Source organism: Scomber scombrus, chromosome 15, assembly GCF_963691925.1.
Source record: "Scomber scombrus chromosome 15, fScoSco1.1, whole genome shotgun sequence".
NCBI classification, from domain to species: Eukaryota; Metazoa; Chordata; class Actinopteri; order Scombriformes; family Scombridae; genus Scomber; species Scomber scombrus.
The window spans coordinates 2,058,039-2,081,002 of record NC_084984.1 but is presented as its reverse complement, the minus strand read 5'-3'; the positions used below and the strand labels follow the sequence as shown (position 1 = coordinate 2,081,002).

Sequence of the window (22,964 nt, the reverse complement as noted above, 5' to 3'; positions counted from 1 at the left end):
CAAACGTCACAGATCACCACCTCGGTGGTTTCATGTTAGCTACAGCGAGGGTATGTTCGCTTCCTGTTTTCAAAATAAAAGCACCAATTCTATCGTTATGGTTTTCTTAATAATAAAAGGTAACGGGTGTTTTATTCTGTGAAAATGACAGGAAGTGCGCAGGAACAAATCTTTAAACAGGTGTTATTTGGACAGATTAGCGTCACATTGTGGATCTAAAGGGCTACTTTACTTTCTCACCTAAAAAGGTTAGAAATGTGGATAAAGTGGTATATTTATAGAGTTAGAGCTAAAATGAAATCAGCTTCAGCCTGCTGATTTCAGCTCGGGTAGGGACGAAATGCATTGTGGGTTATCGTGTAGTTTACTACAGTGTAAACGGTCTGCTTACTATCTGGTCGTTTAGTATGTAGTGTAGAAGTATGTAGTATAGAAGTATGTAGTATAGAAGTATGTAGTATGCGGTTTGGAACACAGCCTCAGTCTATTTCTCTTTCTCATTGAAGAGGCTATTATCACTTAATAGTTTCTTTACGACATTGCTGTCAACACAGCTGAGCATTTTCGGTCACTGGCTCATTCCACCAAAAGAAGCCAAGAAACATTTCAGGTGTTCATTTGTGCTGACGGCCAGTTTGCCCTCAAAACAGCAACAGCAGCTGCATCACTCCTGTCCAGCTGGGAGGTTGTCGAAAACTGTTTTTCTCATGCATGCATAATTAAAGATCACCCACCCCCCTCCGCCAGCATTACCATCACACACACACATCCACATGCTCATAACTCGTGTGTCCAATGTCAGTATGCTAATGTCTTCAGGAAACATTGTGCTAAAGAATCACATTTTTATTGCTTTATACTTTTAACATTGTTTTGTTTATCTCCATTATGGTTTATATTTCTTCAGACAACACTGATTTTACCAATCTGGCCCCATAACATAATATTAAATGATTGATTAACATTGATTAGTTAGTATAAGCTGTTAGGTCTGTTAGCTTTGAGGCTTTTGGAGGATAAAGAAGACTTTTTAGATGCCAGACCAGAGTTAGATAACGCTTTGGCTTTCCTTAGGGGTATTAATTGATTTTTATCCTATTCATTAATTCTCTATGTCTGTCCTCTCTCTGCATCAATATGATGAGCGTGCTGCTGGGTTGCATGAGCTTTGGTGTGCGCTCGCTTATGGACCCAGCCAAGGTGAGTTTTAACAGAGAGATATAACAGGTATAAATGCAGTCTGTAAACAGTGTCCTTAGCTCGCCTTTCAACTTTTACTCACCCTCTCTCTGTGTATGTGTGTGTTTCTAACCATTAGACCATGAATCTAACATTTTAGTTCAGTGTGAATGAATTGCAATGACCTTAATAGTTTAGAAAATACCAATGTTACTGCACAGCAACATTGCCCCCAGGTACTGGAGTGAGTTTGAGTCACTTCCTCTGAAATGTTATGGGTCACTCACTCACTCACTCACTCACTCACTCACTCACTCACTCACTCACTCACTCACTCACTCACTCACTCACTCACTCACTCACTCACTCACTCACTCACTCACTCACTCACTCACTCACTCACTCACTCACTCACTCACTCACTCACTCTCACATGTCTTTATTTTCTGAATAGATAAGTTTGTTGAACAGATCATGCTACATATTGAGACTTTTGTAGTAGAACATTACAAACGGATATGGTAAATTTTAAAGACTGCATGGCCATTAAAAGAAAAGGGTTTTCTTGGGTGGGGACCTCTGACATCACTGAGACTAAATTGACAACAAAACTCACTTTGTTGTTTTCTATCACAAGACACAATAACAAAATCAATTCCTTTCATCGGCTTGCTTTTGAGCTGTCAGAAACACAGCACACCCTCTTCTCATCACACATACATTTGGTGTAACTGTTGCTTTGGCTAGCAGCTGATATGAGTGTATTAATCGGGCCTTTCTTATTAGACATTTAATTGCCAACTACTCGCCAGATAATGGGGGAAAGGACAAACATCAAAAAACAGACAAATACAGACAGACGCAGTGTGACACCACTTCTTCCCACACACCTGCATCATAACAGGAACACCTGCATCATAACAGGAACACCTGCATCATAACAGGAACACCTGCATCATAACAGGAACACCTGCATCATAACAGGAACACCTGCATCATAACAGGAACACCTGCCCTGACTCTCCTCACACTGTACCAGGTGATAGCAGATAAATGCAGTCCAAGAGTTCACTGTTGCTCTTTGGCTGAGTTAGTAGTAATGGGTTCTCCTCCCCTGTACAGTATATCCCCGTAACTGCTTTTCTTAGTTCTTTCCTTTCACTGTTTAATTATTTAACTCTAATTTATCCAACTGTCTTCACTCAGCCTTTGCAGATGTGCATATTTTCCTCCTGCAGTGTACCACATATTCACATTAAATAAAGGATAGTCCACATTTTACTGGTAACCACTGCAAGGATTTGATATGTACTGTAATGTTGAAGTCTTATTACATCAGTACGCAAGTATTTATATGTGTTTTTATAGGTTAGGGGAAAATGAATTACTTTCATGGCACACAATACGTATGCAATTAGTGCTATATCCTGTCAAACGTTTGAAATGAGTACACGAAGGCACAAACTGCCCTGCCTATAGAGAAAGCAACAGGAAGCCTGTATGCTCATTATGGTTACAGCACTGATGACAAAACCCCTCAGAGAAAGTTGAAAAGCTTTCATCCATGAATTACAGGTTTTGTCTTCTGTTTTTGTCATCGTGGATCAGTTTTTACAATCGTCTGCTCTTCTCCAGCTTTGCCCCGGTGACCACTAAAATCTGAGCTCTATGTGAACTATAAAATATAAGTTTCCTCTGACATAGTGGTCCACTACAGAACCAATCTACAGTAAAAACTACAGTTAAAACTTTCTCGACCTCACCTTTTAACTCTTGTTTGACTGATCGTTGTGAGCTAAACTGGTCAGTTTGGACATCATTGAAAGTGGTGAATGAATTCAAGAAAAAGGCATCACATTAGTCTGTATTTTTATTATTACTATAATTATAATTGTTTTTGAAAAGTTAACAGATTGGGAATAGAATTAGGAAAGCAAGCATGTAGGAAACCTGTTCTCTCTACAACCCCACTAAGTCTTTTTGAAGCTTCAATTAACATCAGTAAGGAAAACAAAGAACGGAAAGAAAATATATTTTAAGTGAGGCTTCCTTCCTCTAACATTTATCCCAATGAATATTTAATTGGCTGAATATGCTAATGAGGGAGATTTAGCTTGTGTCACAGAGAGCTATGTCTCTTCATCATCTCAGCACATTTGTTATTCTCTGTTATTTTTCATTGAACTCTCCTTACAAGCTGGTTCCCTCCTGTTAGCTCTTGTTTTATTTCAGATGCATTTGGAGCTTTTGAGTGTCACATGTTGTCATTTACTTCACCCTTTTGCCACTTTTCATGCTTTTTACTTCTCTCTCATCCCCCGCTTTCTCTTTCCACCTCGCTCTCCCTCCTGACTAACCTCTCTTTGCCCCACTCTTTCCCTCTTCATCACATGTCCAGGGTAATATTGAACGATGGCGTAAATCCCTCCATGACTTTCACAACATATGCCCTCCCCTCCCCCTTCTTCTGTACAAGCACCCCCCCTCCCCCACCCTTGTCCCACAGCCTGCAGAAATCTGTCCACTCAGATAAGATGCTTTTAAAACGGAGATTATTGTCACTGTCCATGGCATCACATTATTTCGTACAAAAGAATGGGCTGGCAGTGTGTGTCTGTGTGTGTGCTGTAATAAGTGTGTAACACAGAGTAAAATAATGTGGAGCTTACGACAGTGTTGTCATGTTCTTGTTTGCAAGACTGTGTCCACATCATTCAGATTACACATCAGACTACCTCTGCCACAGCCGGCATAGCTTTATGTAACACACAGTCACAAACACGTAACACACATGTTCACACACACACACATTTCCACACAAACACACACGCCATCTGGCTCACAAGGCAAAAGTGCAGAAGTGGGGGCATCAGCTGCTGGAATAAGCTAAAGCATTGTGAGTAGTGAGTCTGTGTATGTTCAGTGTTTTCTGCCCTGGAGGGGCAAGCAAATTAGGTCTGTGTGTTTGTATGTGTGTGTGTGTGTGTCCATGCCTGTGTGTGTATATGTTTGTGTGTTTCTGTTTATGCTCTCACATAGAGGATTGTCTTTTAAATGTAGCTCTCATTAGGTTGAATCCCCGAGCATGAAGTCAGCACTCATGCATACTGTACATGCATACTTGTGTTAGTGCGCTTGACACATACATATACAAAATCACTCTTTGTCTGCATGCTGTAGGAAGTTCAAGGATGGTACTACCTACTTGGGGAAAAGCTGGGGAGGAAGAAGCATCTTAAAGTGCCAACATCTCACAACTTCCACACCATTGGTAAGTATGGTTAACTTAATGATTAATCATTAACACGGATATTATTTATTAGGACTGATTATCTAACAAAAATTACTTTTGGAGTACTAACTGAAAGTTGTCTATTGTAATTAGTATCAAAGTGTGAAATGTTTACATTGAATGCTTGGTCAGATTCTTAGGCCTGTTTACTTATTCTTCAATCAGACATTGTTTTATTTGAATCAGGGCATGTTTACAGTTTTCTAACAATACAATACTCAGCCATATAGATGTAAAGAAGGCATGGGAATAAAGGAGTTGTGTCCCTTTAGCATCAATACTAGACCCCTTGCTATTTACTCTGTACACAAATAACATTTATTTTAAAACTCAGCACTGTAATGTCCATTTCTATGCAGATGACCATATTGTATGCCTTTGGCCTTACTGCAGACCAAGCCAGGTTACAGTCCGCTTTTGACGACCTCCAGACTTCAAGCTTCAGACTAAATCTGTGCATTTCAAAAAAGTATGAATCGTTGATGTTCCCATGCCTATCCATGGTATAAATGAAGCACTACTTGATACAGTACAGAACTATAAATACTTAGGACTTGGTTAGACACATAGACTGTATATAAGAAATGGACGTAACATCCGTGACGTCACCCATTGGTTTGTGGACTGCTGCTCAGAAGCCAATAGTATCGGATCTGAGCAGCGCCATCTTGAAAATTTCCGGTGCATGCTGGGTAAAATAAAAACATGGATTCTACTTATATGGGCATCAGGAGGAGCATGAGGCGCCCTCCTGAACCTGTGAACCAATCAACCTGTCAATCACGACGTAGCCACGCCCTAATGCATACCCTGCTTTATCGTCACATATAAAATCAGGGAGGCCAAAATGTCCCAAATGAACATCATACTGCATTGAAGAAGGCTTTAAACTAGCGATTGAGACCATAAACACATTTTGAAAACGTTTACTGAGGTTAGAAATCAAGTGAGAAGTTGGTGAATTCTCCATTGACTTGTATAGAGACGGAAGTCCTTTTGACACCAAAACGGTCGCCCCCTGGTGGCCTTTTGATAGAATGCAGTTTTAAATTACTTAGTTTTAAGTTACTTCCACGTTGGCCTCATTTCAGAGGACCAGAACTCCCTGCCTGGTTAGACAGTAGATTGTTCTATAAAACTCATGTTGAATATCTCGCTCAAAAGCTAAAAAACTCAAATTGAATTATTTTACTGTAAAAGAGCTTATGTCTCACACATTACACATTAAACGTTCCTTAAACAACTGTACGCTATCTACCACAGTACCATTAGATTAATTACAGAAGACAGCTATCGCACTCATCAGTGTTAGTCATTGAAAAGGTCAGAGGTTGTCCCAGACATCTAGAAGGCACCAGCACACTGTGTTTATTCATTTATATAAGGCCTTGCTAAGTTGTGTAGTTCTTTCAGATTCTTGGTTGAGCTCAGTGCTAATAACCATGACACCAGATCACAGGGCAGGATGACTCTAAAAGTTCCTCATACACTCTGAAATGGTGAAGACTGGTTTCTGGTACCTTACTTACCTAGAATTAACTACAGAAGAGCTTGAATCAAGAGACACTTTTTCCACTTAGGAACTTTAAAGCTTTACTAGCTGATATTCTTCATGGTGTTTGTGATTGTTCTTTAAGTAGTGTGTCTATGAGTGTGTATGGTGATTGTGATATTTTTACCCTATTCTCAGGGCTCTCTTGCAAAAGAGATCATAATCTCAACAAGATTTCTTGAAAAGTAAAGCATAATAATAATAACAGTGTACAAAAGAATGAAATTCGAATAAGAGGATGTTTTTTTTGTTTTAGCCATACAGATTAATAGTATGATGGCTAATTGGCTGAATTTTAGGGTCAATTGTATTGAAATTTAAAATGTGTATTTTCAGTAAGAATTTGCCATGTTTGTGTATGTGTGCCTGGAGTGTGCCAGGCTCACAGCTTTAAGTCTTTGTCAGTGCTTGGGTCGGGAGGTGGGACGCCTGGGGAAGCGAAGGATTAAGAGAGGGAAAGAGAGAGGGTTTGGGAGAGCGAATAAGGGAAAGACAGAGAGAGAGAGTGGAAGGGAGGGAGGGGTCTGGACCAAAGCCTGACGCGTCACAGTTGCCACAGAGAGACGGAGCTCTCCCATACCGTTCGCTACTGGAGTGGATCTCCCCTCACACACACACAGACACACACCCACTCAACTCTCTCTCTCTCACTCACTCACACACACACACACACACACACCCACACACACCCACACACACCCACACACACACACATACACACACACACACACACACACACACACAGTGACACATTTGTTTGGAAATCTAATTTTCTTCTCTGCACCTTCGAGTGTGTCCGCTCCTTCTTTTCCTACTTATGTGTGTGCACTCACTCGTAGTTTCACGTTGGTGGTGGTGGTGTTGTGTGTTGGAGTTATGCTACTCTGTGCCAGCCATAAGGGCAGCCTAGACTAGGTGAGTACTGTTTGTGTTATCATACTTGAATCTACTCTGTGCATGAGTGTTTTTTTTAAAGTTGCACGTTACGTTGCAGAGCAGTGCACTGAAGGGGTTTGTTTTATTCTGAGGATGCTGTAGGAATGTGTACTCTCCTAATTTTGTCTATTTCACACTCATTTTTTTCCTTCACTGTCTCTTCTAGATTACTTCCTTTCCCATATCTCCTTCCATCTTTATATTTCTTTTATGTGCTTTTTTGTATTGTTGCCGACATTACTTTTAATCTCTATGAATGGGAGACCCCTTAAGGAGCTTAGTTTACCCATTCACTGGATTACTTACAGTATGACCCCATCTTTCTGTGCACACAAACACACACACACACATACACACACACACACACGCACACGCACACGCACACAGAGACACATGTACAAACATTTCACATCAGCACATGGTGACATGGTGACATGGTGACATGCACATACATGCACTTTTCTCCTGCAGTCTCCCATCCCTCTCAACACTCTCAACTTTCCCTTTGCTTGTTCACATAGTTCTATTCTAGGTTATGAGAATGACGGTGATTTCACAAGACGTCAGCTTACCCATCCCAATTTACACTGCTTGGCTGAACTAGGCTAATCTGCCTCATGCAACTTTAAAATTAGTTTTATGCTTCTGTGGATGGAACTGGGACAGGGGTATCAGATTAGACAAGACTCAGCCAGCAGGAAACCATTACTAGACTCTCATGAGTAGATCCTGACTTATATGCAAAGGTTACACAAGCAAATATAGTTATTTTAGCTGTGTGCTGATAGGCTGGACGGTATTTAAGTATAAGACAAATTTAGCAATACTGGTGCTGAGCTAGAGCAGTAGAGGAAGTTTTAAGTTCATTAATAATAATAATAAAAATAAAAACAGCATGCTTGTCTCTATTAAGGGATTTAGAATGTTGTCATTTTTTCCAGTGGCAATACTGCCCCACTACTGTCTCATCTGATCCGTGTGTGTGTGTGTGTGTGTGTGTGTGTGTGTTTGTGTCGGTGGGGGGTGAATACCCATGTATGCACTTGTGCATTGCCCAGCCAGCTGGCAGAATGTAGGCCATGGAGGCACTGCTGCACCATGACATGCACGAACATGGCTATCACCAAAACCCCATTCATCACTCTGTGTGTCCATCCTCTCTCTGTCTGTCTGCCCCCCCCCCCCCCCCCTCACCCTTGTATATCAGTCAGTCCATTTATTTTGAGTGTCCCTTTGACACTGATTATCTGTGTTTCTAAATATCATCTTTTTCACTTCACACCTCTCCCTTGCACCTATGTTTTATCCGCTCCCCTCTCTCTGTTTCACTGTTTCTTATTCAGCCTGGCATCTTTGTCATTTGTCTCTTTGTCTTCAGTCCATTTCTTATGTAACCCGGCACTGTGGAAGAATGCAAAAAGGCTTTTACTAAACACACAGTTTGATGTAACAGTATAGCTACTAGCCTATACAAGACTATGATCTACCATGTAGTATATCATTAAGGGAAATTCTGCAACAGCAGGAATGAGTAGGGGCACACTGGAAGCTTGGCAGGCTCGCTGTGGTTTGAAAGGTTTTGGATTCAAGGCCAATTTATCATTTTTGCTGCATTTCATCATGCATCTCCTTTAACTGTAAATCTAAGGTCAAACAATGCTACCTTAACATAAAACAGAACATTACTACTGGGAAGCGTTCTGCAGGATTATGAGCTCTGACACTTTAGGTGTAACACCAGTGACTGGTTTTTATAAGAGTAATGTAGTGTTGACACTAGTCATTGTGTTCAGGTTACTGAATACATTTAAAAATATATCTAACTCAAGTTTTTCTATGTAAGAAGCAACATAATTTGTATAAATGTTTGCTGCCAGTAACCAAGAAAAACATTAGGTCACTATCAGGGGATGTATATTTTAGTTTTTAGTTTTCATATCAGATTCAGAGTAGTATCCCTCTCATTTGGTGTGCAGGAGGAGCAGTGGTTGGTTGTGTGTGTTGGTTGCTTGGTTGGTGTGTATCCTGTTTTTATTCAGTACTTAAGGGAATTACGGTTTGCAGTGTTTAGCCGGGCAGAACCTGAGAGCCATGGGTGAAAGAGGTGCAGCTTGTATTCTATCACCAGGCAGCACAGTTGAGCTTACACAAGGGGAAAATGGCTAGATCTAATCAAAGGAGCCCAAAAATAGTTAATTGTCAGAGAATGCTATCTTAGTGTCTAAGTATACTCAGTATATTACTTACATATTCTCTATACTATACTCTATACTGTATAGACATGTAAATGGTCAAGATTAAGTTTTAGGATTAGGTAGATAAACATGTTGTGGTGCAATAAAGCAACTTTTGTTATGCTTAACTTCGATTTAGTTCATGTTTAAATAAAATAAACTTAAGCTAAAACTTTAAGCATCACTCTTATTTAACAATCCTCTTACCAAGTGATGACTGAGTTGAGAATCCATCATGAGTCACAGGACTTAAAAACAACTATGAATGCCCTAAACTCAAAGCATTACTACAGTAGTCGTTTCTTGTCATTCTTTGTGACTGAGAAGTTTATTTTAGCAGCCTGCACAAAGAGAGCATGCACTCAGAATGTTTAAATAACTTATTTTACCAGAAGCTCTGAACTAAAATACCACATATTCACATTCACCTACTGTTGACATCACAGACAATGAACGTGAACAGCTAAATTAGGATAATCCTACAATGACATTTTCACCTTGAAAGGAAGTCTGACTTCATAAGCACACATCATATGTTGAAACAAATATTTTACTGATCTGCTAGATTGATCCAATGTTGATGTGCACAGACTCTCAGCAGAGGTAAACTATTTGGATCAGTGTGTCTGACTAATCCCTCACTCTGCCTTTGCCAGGTCAGACCCAGGATAGCGCCAGACCAAAAATCCTGGTGACAGACTTTGACAGATGTTATGTTCGACTAGGAAGCTAGCAGCTTAGAACAATGCTACATCATCCTGCCCTAATGGCGAGGACGTAGTTGGTACGGGGCATACAGGGTATGTAGGAGGAAAATGTTTAAAATACATATGGGCAACAAATCTTAAAAGACCAAAACCAAAAATCAATGCATCCTATTAATTAGTTTTGCTTACGTTGCCAAAGCCCTGTGCCATTGACCTCTATTGTCCAAAAATGATTAAAAACATCATGAGCCACACTGTTGTACTGGATGACATGTTGGTTCATTATAATGAACATTTTTTCCCTGTTAGTCTTTTTGAGGGAGTTTTTTCTTTATTTGCATTAAAAGTGTGAAGGATAGAGGATGTTGTATTGCAGTAAAGATTGTAAAGTCCATGGAGGCATATTTGTGATATTGGACTTTATAAATAAAACTACTTTACAGCATCTTGCTGCTGTAAATACTCAATAAAGCACTGAATGCTAATTCATTTGCTGCTTAAAATACCTATTTTTAAATAAAAAGAGAATAAAAAACAACAAAAGATTTAAATATTCAGTAGAAATGAATTGTCTTTGGTCTACTGAAGTCAAGACATAATAGGAGATGGACTAATACAATCTCATATAGTTAGGTTATAGCACTCCTTTAATGTGTTTTTCATACCTTTGATACACCAAAGAAATTATAGAACCTACATCTATCAAAAAACAAAACAACACAGAAGGAGAGATAGTATCTCTAAATATCATTTTTATAATTCATGCTCCTCTTTACTCTCTAGTCCCATTTTTCCCCCTGTATGGTTCAGACTCTGCTTCCATAACAAAATCTATCTTCTAAGCGCTGACAGTTAATTACACTGTAGGGCTACAATAAAAGGCCTGCCATCTTAACTTTGCTTTACACGAGTTGAGAGGCTGAAATGGAAAGTCTGTGTATGAGTGGCAGCCAAACAACATTTATGAGATATGGAGTGACAGGACAATTGGTGTTAATTTTCGGGATAAAGTTTTGTATGATGCAGTGGTGAAAACCAATGTGAAGCTGCAGTAATATTGTACAGAAACAGCTCTATAAAAGATATTCTACTAACAATACAGGATACATGGATATTCAGTCTAAACTGGAATAGACACAATTCAAATCTGTGAGTGTGTAGAGTAAAAAATGTATTGCCGATACACAGATTTGGTTTATTTGTAGATCAGTTAAATATTTACAATGGAGGAAAAAAAAAACCAAGAAATTATGAATTTATTACCTCAAATCAGGCGGGTCAGCTCCAGTCCTCTGAAATGATGCCAATGCGGAAGTAACTTAAAACTGCATTCCATCAAAAGGCCACCAGGGGGCGACCGTTTTGATGTCAAAAGGACTTCCGTCTCTATACAAGTCAATGGAGAATTCACCAACTTCTCACTTGATTTCTAACCTCAGTAAACGTTTTCAAAATGTGTTTATGGTCTCAATCGCTAGTTTAAAGCCTTCTTCAATGCAGTATGATGTTCATTTGGGACATTTTGGCCTCCCTGATTTTATATGTGACGATAAAGCAGGGTATGCATTAGGGCGTGGCTACGTCGTGATTGACAGGTTGATTGGTTCACAGGTTCAGGAGGGCGCCTCATGCTCCTCCTGATGCCCATATAAGTAGAATCCCTGTTTTTTTTTTACCCAGCATGCACCGGAAATTTTCAAGATGGCGCTGCTCAGATCCGATATTATTCGCTTCCAATCAGCAGTCCACAAACCAATGGGTGACGTCACGGATGTTACGTCCATTTTATATACAGTCTATGCCTCAAATGCTTCATGTAGCAGAAGTCTTCTAATTCATTAATTACATAGCAGAATCAGTGGTCATTCAGTTAATGTGATGTTTTATACTCTGAGTGGTTAGTTTTTTATGTTTATGCTCATCTGTGCATGTTTGTGCACAAGGATATGTCTATTTTCTCTTGTCTCTGCCAAAAAATTGGGTTTGAGAAACTCCCTCAGCTCTGCTTTACGTAGTGTGCCAGTGGAGACAACTGACCCACAGTGACATGTACGTGTGTGTGTTTTTGACCATGGCTAATGCATTTCCCCCCCAACGAGCTTACGATGTGGGTCAGCTGGTCTGTAGAGTATGTACGCGAAAGCAAAAATAGCAGAACAGCCATTGGGCTTGTGCTTAAAAAACAGTGTTATCTGCATTATATACACACACTTGTTTTAGTTTTCATAACAGACGAATGCTTGCTCAGACATACTGTACACACACGTTCACACACTCTTCCAGATGGCAAGCTGTGCCTTTAAATCAGCAGATTAAAATGTATACAATGTGATTAACATATATGGAAGGGGGTGGACATGGAGGAGGCAGGTTGTTTTTATATTGTGAAGTTGCTCCTAATAAACACTAGCTGTGATTGTGTGTGTGTGAGGGTGAGATCATGTGAAATGATTTGTTGGTGCATATGTGTCTGACATGCCTTGCATCTGATGTTTATTCTGAAGGGTAACATTCACCCCGGGCTTATATCCACTCGATCTGACATGAAGCATTTGACCCAGTAGCTTACGTATACTCTCAGCTTTGTGCTGCACATTCTGATCCTCTCATATAGGCAGCTAAAATCATTTAACATCTTATTTTCCACCATATGATCTTCTTTCAGTATTTGAAAAGATAATGAAATTGGACAGATGAAATCACAGATATGGATTTCAGTTAATTTAAGCAGTATACTGTAATAAACCAGTTAAATTACTGGTCCTCTGTCTGTCTGTCAGTCTCTCTCTCTTTCTCTTTTCAAACAGAAGTATTATTAAAATTATTAATAACAAATGTTCTTTTCGTACTATGGCAAGTCATAATGCCTAAAATGTAAAAGGCATGAAAAAGGTCAGTACAATCAGATACATGTCAATGGCTGTGTTCGAAACCGCATACTACATACTTCTATACTACATACTTCTATACTACACACTGAACGACCAGATAGTAAGCAGACCGTTTACACTGTAGTAAACTACACGATAACCCACAATGCATTTCGTTCCTACCCGAGCTGAAATCAGCAGGCTGAAGCTGATTTCATTTTAGCTCTAACTCTATAAATAAACCACTTTATCAACATTTCTAACCTTTTTAGGAGAGAAAGTAAAGTAGCCCTTTAGATCCACAATGTGACGCTAATCTGTCCAAATAACACCTGTTTAAAGTTTTGTTCCTGTGAATTCGGAGTTAGCCGTAGCGAGTAACGCACTTCCGGTCATTTTCACAGAATAAAACACCCGTTACCTTTTATTATTAAGAAAACCATAACGATAGAATTGGTGCTTTTATTTTGAAAACAGGAAGCGAACATACCCTCGCTGTAGCTAACGTGAAACCACCGAGGTGGTGATCTGTGACGTTTGTATGTTGGGTTTTTTTCAGAAGTTACGTTGCATCTTGGGTAATGTGAGTGTGAGTAGTCAGCTCTTGATGCATACTCTGCATTTCTGCTGAATCTAGTAAACCATCCGGGAACTTCTCTCATACTCTAAATCACATACTACTCAGTTGTAACACACTACATACTTCAAATGACGTCAGAGTTAGTACGAGTAGTAGGAAAGTATGTGGTTTCCAACACAGCCAATCAGAGTTTGTAGCCAACACAGTACCCAGACAAAGTCTCTTTAGGCAAAATAAGTAACACCTGTGTTGGAGCACAAGAGGTGTGTAAGTAATTTCAGAGAGTAATTAAGTGTATTCGACCTTCTGCACAAGAAAGTCTGAAGGCGTTTTCACACCTATACTTTGTTTGTTTTGGTCTGAATCAGTGGATGAGTTGCTGCTTTGTTGTATTTTGCCTTTGGGTTGGTTTGGTTTCACAGTGGTAAAATTTCAAGTGAATCAAAATGTATCAACAAAAGGTTTTTATGGGAGCTGTCAATCTGTTCGTTGGTCACAAAACTGGCGAGTGGAGAAAGTAGAGTTTATTTTTTCTCTGAGATGGATTTCTAGCAGAATTGGCATTGCTGTATAATTGCAGATATCATTTTGGCCATAAAACAAGCCCCAATATGTAAACAAAATATTGCATTTGAATGCACTTAAAAGCAACATCTCACAAACAATGTGTTGCTTCACATTATGCAAAGACATTCTGCCTTCGGTCGGCTGATGAGGAGAAGGCAACCCTCAACCCTCGATTCACAGTTTCAATACAAAGCTCTTCCTCAGCCTGGCATAATGCACAGTGCAGCTGTCTATGGTAACTTTTCTGCAGTTGGGACAAACACTTGTTGATCACATTCATACCATAAATGAACCATACCAGGGGTTTTTCTAAGCACTGAGACCTTGCTGAAGAAGTTCTCCTGGTTCGGTTGTTTTGGTCTGTACCAAGCGGGGAGTTCCGGTCCTCTGAAATGAGGCCAACGCGGAAGTAATTTAAAACTGCATTCTATCAAAAGGCCACCAGGGGGCGACCGTTTTGGTGTCAAAAGGACTTCCGTCTCTATACAAGTCAATGGAGAATTCACCAACTTCTCACTTGATTTCTAACCTCAGTAAACGTTTTCAAAATGTGTTTATGGTCTCAATCGCTAGTTTAAAGCCTTCTTCAATGCAGTATGATGTTCATTTGGGACATTTTGGCCTCCCTGATTTTATATGTGACGATAAAGCAGGGTATGCATTATATAAACTAGCGAAATTCGTTAAAGTAAGTCATTTGGCGACTTCTAAGTCATAAAAACTAAGTCTTTCTTTTACTGGCGTAAAGAGTTGAATCAGGACGTCTGCTTTTACTAGAGTCTTTTTTAGGCAACCATAGAGGATGCTGCCACGTGTGTAATCCAAGCTCTGCTTCACAACCATGCATCTATGCAGACTACAAACCTCCAAATAGCAGAGGCTTTAATCTTAAGTGGGTGGACACTTCCATGTGATGGTGTCAGATGCACTGAACTTAGACGGCTGTAAGTTGTCATGGACACAAAGTAAACTAGAATAAATATCCTGATGGGCAGACATGTTGAGCCTGCAGATGGTGGGTGGGATAAAGTGGGCACGACTTTGGGGAGTGTAACCGCCAATAAGGGGAGCTACCATATGGAAAACAGGTATATTCCCCATCCAATATTGTGTGGAGTTAAGAGAAAATAATAGGTAATATATAACTAATAAATTGATTCAATCTATATTTCAGTATCATTGCTCATGCCTTTTTCCTTAAAATGTGGCTGTTCTTCCTTTACAGAGAATTACAGCTGTTATCAGTTTGAATTCATTTCAGTTACAGTTACTCCATCACAGTCACAAAGACAATTCACTGGAAAAGAAGAATAAAACTTAGAGAAACCTTTCAAACCATTCTCTAAAATATAACATGCTCAATCGGGGTACAAAGGCACCATACCGCTTAGTAATATGGTAGGAGTTGGCCATTTGAATTGCCAACCCCCCCCTTTTGTTCCATTTTAACCATGCCACTCTTAAAAATGCACAATTTCAGGCCTACTAAAATCTCAAGTGACAACTTGGTTTTCTTGTGGTTTGAGGACATAAATATCATCATCAAGGTGATTTCTGAGCCTGATAAAGAAGTGATTGTGGAAGTAGATGATTTAATGAATTTGATGAGGTACCATTCAGGCTGGATATTTCTAGGCTTGTTCTCTTCAAATCCTTTTTGACAAATCTCTATCGGGGACAATCATGAAACACTTTGAGTCGACAGACAGCGGACATAATCCTTTTCGGGCTGTTCTGCCTTGCTTAGGACAGAAACAGGAAATTAAATGCTTCAATCACTGTTGTCCGGCTACCCAGTATGCCCATCACATTGTCTTGTTTCATGTCACATCATGCAATAAATCAGTCAGTCACTCAGCGTTTGTTGAGGTCATGCAGAATCAGAGAGCAAATATCTCTCTGCATTTTAAGCTGGTAGTGTGCAGATAACTCATGCATATATAACATGTGTTCATCTCAGGAAACAGACTGTATGCAGTGAGCATGTACAGTACATTAATAATAACAATAATAATAATAATGCATTTTATTTAAAGGCGCCTTTCAAAGCACTCAAGGACACCTTACAAGGCTCATAAAACACAACAACAGTACATCAAACAATATAAATCAGGTAACATTTAGTGCAAAGATAAAGAATAAATATGAATGTGACTATAAAGTGCATCAGTACAATAAATAAACAAGAACGTGATGCATAGTTAGTGTGAGACAGAGTATGCCACTCTGAATAGGAGCGTTTTCAGGCGGGATTTAAAGGTGGAAACAGAGTCAGAAGTGTGAATGTCTGGTGGGAGAGAGTTCCTGAGGGGGGGGGGGCAGATCGGCTGAAAGCTCTTGACCCATGATGGTAGTTAAGTTGGCAGATGGGGCAAAGAGCTGGTTGGCAGACATTACCTATGAATCTATTTTTATGTAGATTTTGCATACTGTAGCATGATATGGATGGACATTCCTTATATTATATCAATAAATACCCATTCAATAAAGTAATTTGTAAATAAATATGTCCTAATTGATGCTTATTATATCACTTTTTGTTTAAAGAGCAGTTGATTCAGCTATTGTATTTGAAACCATAGTTTGTGGTGTATTGTTTTGGCTAACATTGGATTGTAATGCATTCCTGTTATTTTTTCCATCTCCTGCACACCAAACTGGGACAAGAAAATCCTTTTAGAATTGTGTCGTGGTCAGTTCTTCTAAAGCAGAAGAATGTGCAGTAGATATATCCAAGACTCTTGTTTTCTTGTTTCTGTCAGATCTAGAAAGGTTTCCCAAAGTTCATCTACACATCTGCCACAGCATCTGACTTTATAAGCAGTCTATTGAAAATTCAGTCTCAGGAGTAATGCAGCATAATGAGGTTCATAGTATCCACTGCATGTACAGATTATTCTGTAAAAGGAAGATCTAATTCTGTTAATTATTAACTGAACTCACCAGCAGGCATGTCTCCCACACTGTTTTAGTGAAAGGTATATCATCCCTATCATGTTTTTTCCAGTAGTTTAGGCTATGACCTCCTTGTGTCCAGGAGATGGCAACAAAAGATTTAACAAATAAAAACATATCAAAAAATCTTTAAAATGATTGAAAAGTGTCATTGCCACTGATCAGTTGTTGGCCTGATGGATTTAGCACATTATCCTGAAGTCCTACTTTCTGTTAAGTAAAAGTAAAACATGCAGTACTTGACCTGAAGGAAATGAAGGAAATAGGAAGGCGCTACATACAGTTGTTATCCTTTGGGACTACTACATTATTTATTGAATAGTTGCTCCTTCAGTATGGCCCCTGGATTTTTTCCTATAGGCTCATTTGCAACCAAGTTAAACATTGAATTAGATTAATTAGTTATAACCTGAAACACAGTTGGCTAAATCAAGTAGTCTAATAGTTGTCTTTTATCTGTTGTATGTGTTTACTATGATTTGGTTTTATTTTTATTTCTCAAATTCCATGTTTAAAAAAAAAAATTCTGTTAAATGTTTGTTTTATATAAAGCACATTGAGTTGCCACTGTGTATGAAATGCACTATATAAATAAAACTGCCTTGCCTAATAGTTAAAACACAAACTATAACATAGTAGAATAATGTATTCCAATCTATGAAAGAGACTTGTTGCATGTGGGCGGAGCAGGTGAACCAAAGCGCTAGGAGACAGGGACACAGTAGGACAAGGTATTTATTCAAGCATGCCAGGGGACACTAGCAGCTGGGAAACTGGGGCTGAGGCTTGGTTTGGAAGCCCGTAACCAGGCACTGGGGCAAGCTGGGGCAAGGAAAACAGGTCCAGAGTGGAATCCATGGAAGCTGGATAGCTGGGGGTTCAGGCCAGCAGGGGAGTAGGGTTGCTGAGATGAGGGACAGGAGACATGCACTGGAGACAGAACAGATGGCATTGCAGGGTACAGGAGACAGGGAGGGGAGACAGAGCAGACGGGACTGCAGGGAACAGGACAAAGGGTCAAGCTAAGCAAAACAAGCAACAATAAGAAAACTGAAAAATGCAGGAGAAATACCTCGAAGGGTAGACAGGCTGAGCAGAGGCTTCGATCTGGCAGTGTGGAGGACTGAGTGTAAGAACATGTCTTGATTATGGAATGGGATGCAGCTGGTGGAGCTCTGCGCTGACTCCAACACACTCAATCAATCACACACAGGCAGAAAGAGGGAGAGAGCCACTGGGGCAGCTGCAACAGGTAAAGAGAGCCAGGACCGAGGCACGAATCATGACAAGATTATATTTAAAAGATGGGATTTACCCAATATTTTAGGTTGAGAATCAATATGTCCACTGACCAACAAAAACACCATCATGGATAAATATATGAGAGCCTGATGTGTTTACCAAAACAACCATAAGGCTTATTATTTTGCTTACAGACTGCATAGTAATAAAATTGATAAAACAATACTGAAAACCTATTTAACCCAGAGTAATATTAATCAGTCACACGTTAGTCCCATTTCACATTTCATCTTCACCAAAGTGAAACCTTAAAAAATGATGTCATGAACCATACTTTTCTGAATATATGTTTGAGGCTTGATTTCTGTTTTTATATTTTATTTTGCTACATGAGAAAATGACTGTATATATTTTTCCTCTGAGCTCTTCACTGGTTTAAAGTGGGCTTTATTTGGAAAAAGGTGATGTCACACACTTTGTTGGGCTGTTAATCAGATATAATCAAATAGCACCTGCATACTCTGGATGAGTTTTTAATTCTTAATAAATCATTTTTTAGGGACTTTTATTGCTGCTTATATAGTCAGGTATGAGCTTGTGGTTGCCATGGTGTTTGTAACGCACCTATAAATATAGAAATAGCCCAGCCAAGGCCATGAAGCAGAAGAATGCTAGCAAGCTAAGATGATGCAAACAATGTAGATTTAAACCTTAATTGTTTGTTTGTTTACCAGAAAACTCCACAGAGCACCTTTAAGTTATGATGGACAAGAGGGAGATGTTGGTTTCCTCTAGCTATATTTTAACTTGACTTACACGCTTAACATATAATAATAATTTGCATTTACTGGAACTGAGTGTAGGTTTTTCTGTGTGTGTGCTTTTCGCAATGTTTTTATTTATTTTAAAAGTAATTTAACTTGTACTTCAGTGGTATTTTACCACTGTAGGGTCCTTAGCTTTATTCAGCATCTCATTTATTTCAGAGCACTATTGCTATTGGTTGAATTAAGCTTAAAGAGGCAGTTTTGTTTGAATTCTCTCATCTGCCTTTTAAAGTTGTTAAAGATCACGTCCAGAGCCTTGCTTTCTGAAAATTATATATATATCATATTGAAATGTGATGACTGGTTGTCAACACGGGAAGAGTTAAAAACGTAGCAGCATGTCATCCATTCATCGTTGTGTCAGTGTCACAGAGTCCTAAAAAGCACCTTTGTTTAAAATATATATTTTCTGATGCTTGAGGTGATCTTAACGAACCTAAGCAGTGAAGTGGAGGCAGTCTGGTCCCTCTTAGGCTTTTCCACTCTCTCTATCAAGTGTTTATTTGTTTGTGGGCAACAGGAGCTGAAAAGAGGGATTGGGTGTCAAGTGAGCAAGCGGTGCAATAAGGGTCTTGGGCAGAGTCAAGGGCTTTTCCATTCTGGCTGACTTAGAAGACTTAGAATTCCCTTTTGATTTCTTTTTTTTACTCTTGCCTTTTGCATGTCTTTATTTTCTGCCTCTTTTTAGTTTTTTTCCCCCCTCTAGTTTAATTCTGACTGTCTTTAATCTTCTCAGTTTCTTATTCCCTTTTTCTAACTCCATTCCTTTTTCCCCTCATTCCCCCTAAATATATCTTATGTATGCCTTTCCCACTGTTCACTTCTTCCATCTCTTATTGTCCCTCTTACTTTCCGCCCATTTTTATGTCAGTCATGCTGGATGTTTCTCGTTGCCAGCTGCTCCATGTCTCTCCCCTCATGCCCTGTGTTACTGATGTCTTACCCAGACAAAAGACTCCTCTCCTGGGCTTGACGCCAGCCAGGTTAGCCCCTTCACTTTTGACGGACCCCTGGAGTTTTCAGATTCACAAGTGACAATCCTTTTTTTTTTTTTATATATAAAAGGCCCTGGGTTACCATGGTAACTGCAACTATGAGATTTGGCCATGTACTCTGTGGTTGAACTACATGGTTCAAAGGAAATCAGAAAGTCTGTCCAAAGGTTTGAGAGGTGCTTCTAAGTAAGACTGCCCTAAGTATTTTTAATCAGATGTGTGTTTATGTGTGTGTGTGTGTGTGTGTGTGTGTGTGTTTGGTCTGTTTATCATATATTTTTGAGGAGTGACTTTTGAGATCTCTCTATTCTTGTGAGGGTATTGGGGTTGTGATTACACACAATTTTGATACCCTTCAAAATGATTTTGGGTTGCCGGTTAAAATGACAGAAGTTAGGGTTAGTGTTAGAGAGGGGGTTGTGACATGCAGCAAAGGACCTCCGGCCGGGATTCGAACCGGGGTCGGCTGCGAGCCCTATAGGGTTAGCTCTTGGTTGACCTCTTAACCCCAGCTGGACTTACAAGGACTCATCATTACAAATGCACATTTTACGGCCAGGCTTTGTGTAGTCCCACATCATTTTATATATAACATGAGAATGGTTTATTTGACTTCCATATCAGGTAGCAGTAAAGCCACGTTGTCTTGCAGCACTTCAAGTATGGCACAATTTTGAGATAGGCTAAATGTGCTGCAGTTGTATTTCTACTTCACCACATTTCAGAGTGAAATATTGTACTTACTGTACTCCATTACGTGAATTTGACTGCTATAGTTAGCAGCTACTTTTAGAGTTTATATAAAAACATGTCATGAGTTTAAATATAATCTATTGTTAAAGATTAAACCAGTGGTTTCCAACCTCTTTGATCGCTTTGACTTATGACCTCTTACAAAAAACAAAACCGTGTCTAGTTACATGTCTTCTAGACGATTTTGTCCAAAGCAAACAACCCCAAAAAAGTAGCACTTCCTGTATTGAGAACTCAAGTAAGTGCTTGTGTTTTGGTCCCTTGTGATGTTTCAAGTTGAGATCAGAAACATTCACAGGACATCAATTGTAACAAAGAGAGAAACTTCTCAGATCATTTTATTCAAGCTAAGAATTTCGGTCCAAGATTTAAACAGATTGTTGAAGCAGATTTTTTTCTCCCTTATTAATCATCATATGAATATGGGTTCCCACCACAGGGTTGGGAACTACTGGAGTACACTATAAACAGTATTTAAAGCAGACGGGGAGTTCCGGTCCTCTGAAATGAGGCCAACGTGGAAGTAACTTAAAACTGCATTCTATCAAAAGGCCACCAGGGGGCGACCGTTTTGGTGTCAAAAGGACTTCCGTCTCTATACAAGTCAATGGAGAATTCACCAACTTCTCACTTGATTTCTAACCTCAGTAAACGTTTTCAAAATGTGTTTATGGTCTCAATCGCTAGTTTAAAGCCTTCTTCAATGCAGTATGATGTTCATTTGGGACATTTTGGCCTCCCTGATTTTATATGTGACGATAAAGCAGGGTATGCATTAGGGCGTGGCTACGTGGTGATTGACAGGTTGATTGGTTCACAGGTTCAGGAGGGCGCCTCATGCTCCTCCTGATGCCCATATAAGTAGAATCCGTGTTTTTATTTTTCCCAGCATGCACCGGAAATTTTCAAGATGGCACTGCTCAGATCCGAAACTATTGGCCTTCGAGCAGCAGTCCACAAACCAATGGGTGACGTCACGGATGTTACGTCCATTATATATACAGTCTATGATTTAAAGTAGTTAAAGTAAACTCTATCTCCCCCAGCTACAACAGTAATACTCAACTTTTCCATCAATGCATCAACAACCTTATAATGTGTAATATACAGTATAATAGTAGATCAGTCACAGGGACCATCATTCATGCACCATTTATCTGAGTAAACAACACTCGTGTCTTGGATTAGAATACTATATCTACACATAAGTGTTTTTCGTACTTTAAAGCTTTTAATCTCATGCTGATTTCAAGGTATGTATCTATGTATGTAATCTGATTATTACAACTGTAACTTTTCCTCATATGCTGTATAATGCGTTAGGCTGTTAGGACTGGGCTGGAAGAGGTAGGAAAACAACATTTCACTGTCTGGGGGAGGGATTATTTCTCTCCTATGGTGATGGAGATGGGGGTGTGATGGAGAAGTATAGAAAATGGAGGAGAGGAAGAATACCAACACTAGACAGAAGGACAGTGGTGCTGGTTGTAGGTGGGACAGTGGGGAAGGCCGTGTGAAGTTTGAGAGACAGGAAAGGAAGAAACATAGAAGGAAAGATGCATATGAAGGGAGAGATGTAGACACATGTAAACAGAGAGAAATGAAAAGTGAGAGAGGGAGATCTACATTGTGGCCCAAAGCTGAATGCTGCCCTTATGAGCAATAGTTAAAAGGACACTGAGGCGTGAGTCCCTGTAACCATAGCAACTTCCCAGGAGCCCTGTGACGGACGGATAATAGAGTGAGAGAGGAGTTCCTTTTCTCTTCTTCACCCCTCCCTCCCTCTTTCCCTCCCTCCCTCTCACTTGTTCTCACTTCCACTCCTCTCTTGGGCAGTTTGTTGGATCCTCGCATCTTACGGGATTTTCCTTGACTCGGCTGGCCTGCTTTTGCCTTTTATTTTGCGCTCTGAAGTTTGAATCCCAGCCCAGCGAAGGCTGCTCCAGACAACTGTTGCCATAATTGCTTGTTGTTATCTCCCTGAGTCACTTTTATGGACTCTCAGAACTATTTGAGGACTTTATTTTTGTGCATCCAGAGGGCTGTTTTGCGCTGGCACAGGGAGAAATGTGCTCCAAAGGCACTGTCTCAGCCCGTGATTCCTTTGTCTACATTTCAGACGCTGTGCTGTCAAACCATGGTGCTGCCCCCGAGACCAATCGCCCTGAGAATATGCAATGCTTAACAGTGAGTATGATCAAACCTTTCTCCTTACTTTCTGTGTTTGAGCATGTAAAGTTTACATATGCTCACATCCTCAGCTTGTTTTGCTCTG

The 22,964-nt window shown here is 39.7% G+C and overlaps 1 protein-coding gene across 1 annotated transcript in view; it reads left to right on the top strand.

The window, feature by feature from the left end:
• Positions 1-22,964, top strand: part of LOC133995676 (regulator of G-protein signaling 3-like) — an 88,744-nt gene that overhangs the window by 7,359 nt on the left and 58,421 nt on the right. Inside the window, exons 7-9 of the mRNA XM_062435148.1 lie at positions 1,146-1,200; positions 4,360-4,450; positions 22,809-22,876. Of these exons, the coding sequence (XP_062291132.1) occupies positions 1,146-1,200; positions 4,360-4,450; positions 22,809-22,876 (214 nt within the window). The remainder of the gene's footprint in view (positions 1-1,145; positions 1,201-4,359; positions 4,451-22,808; positions 22,877-22,964) is intronic.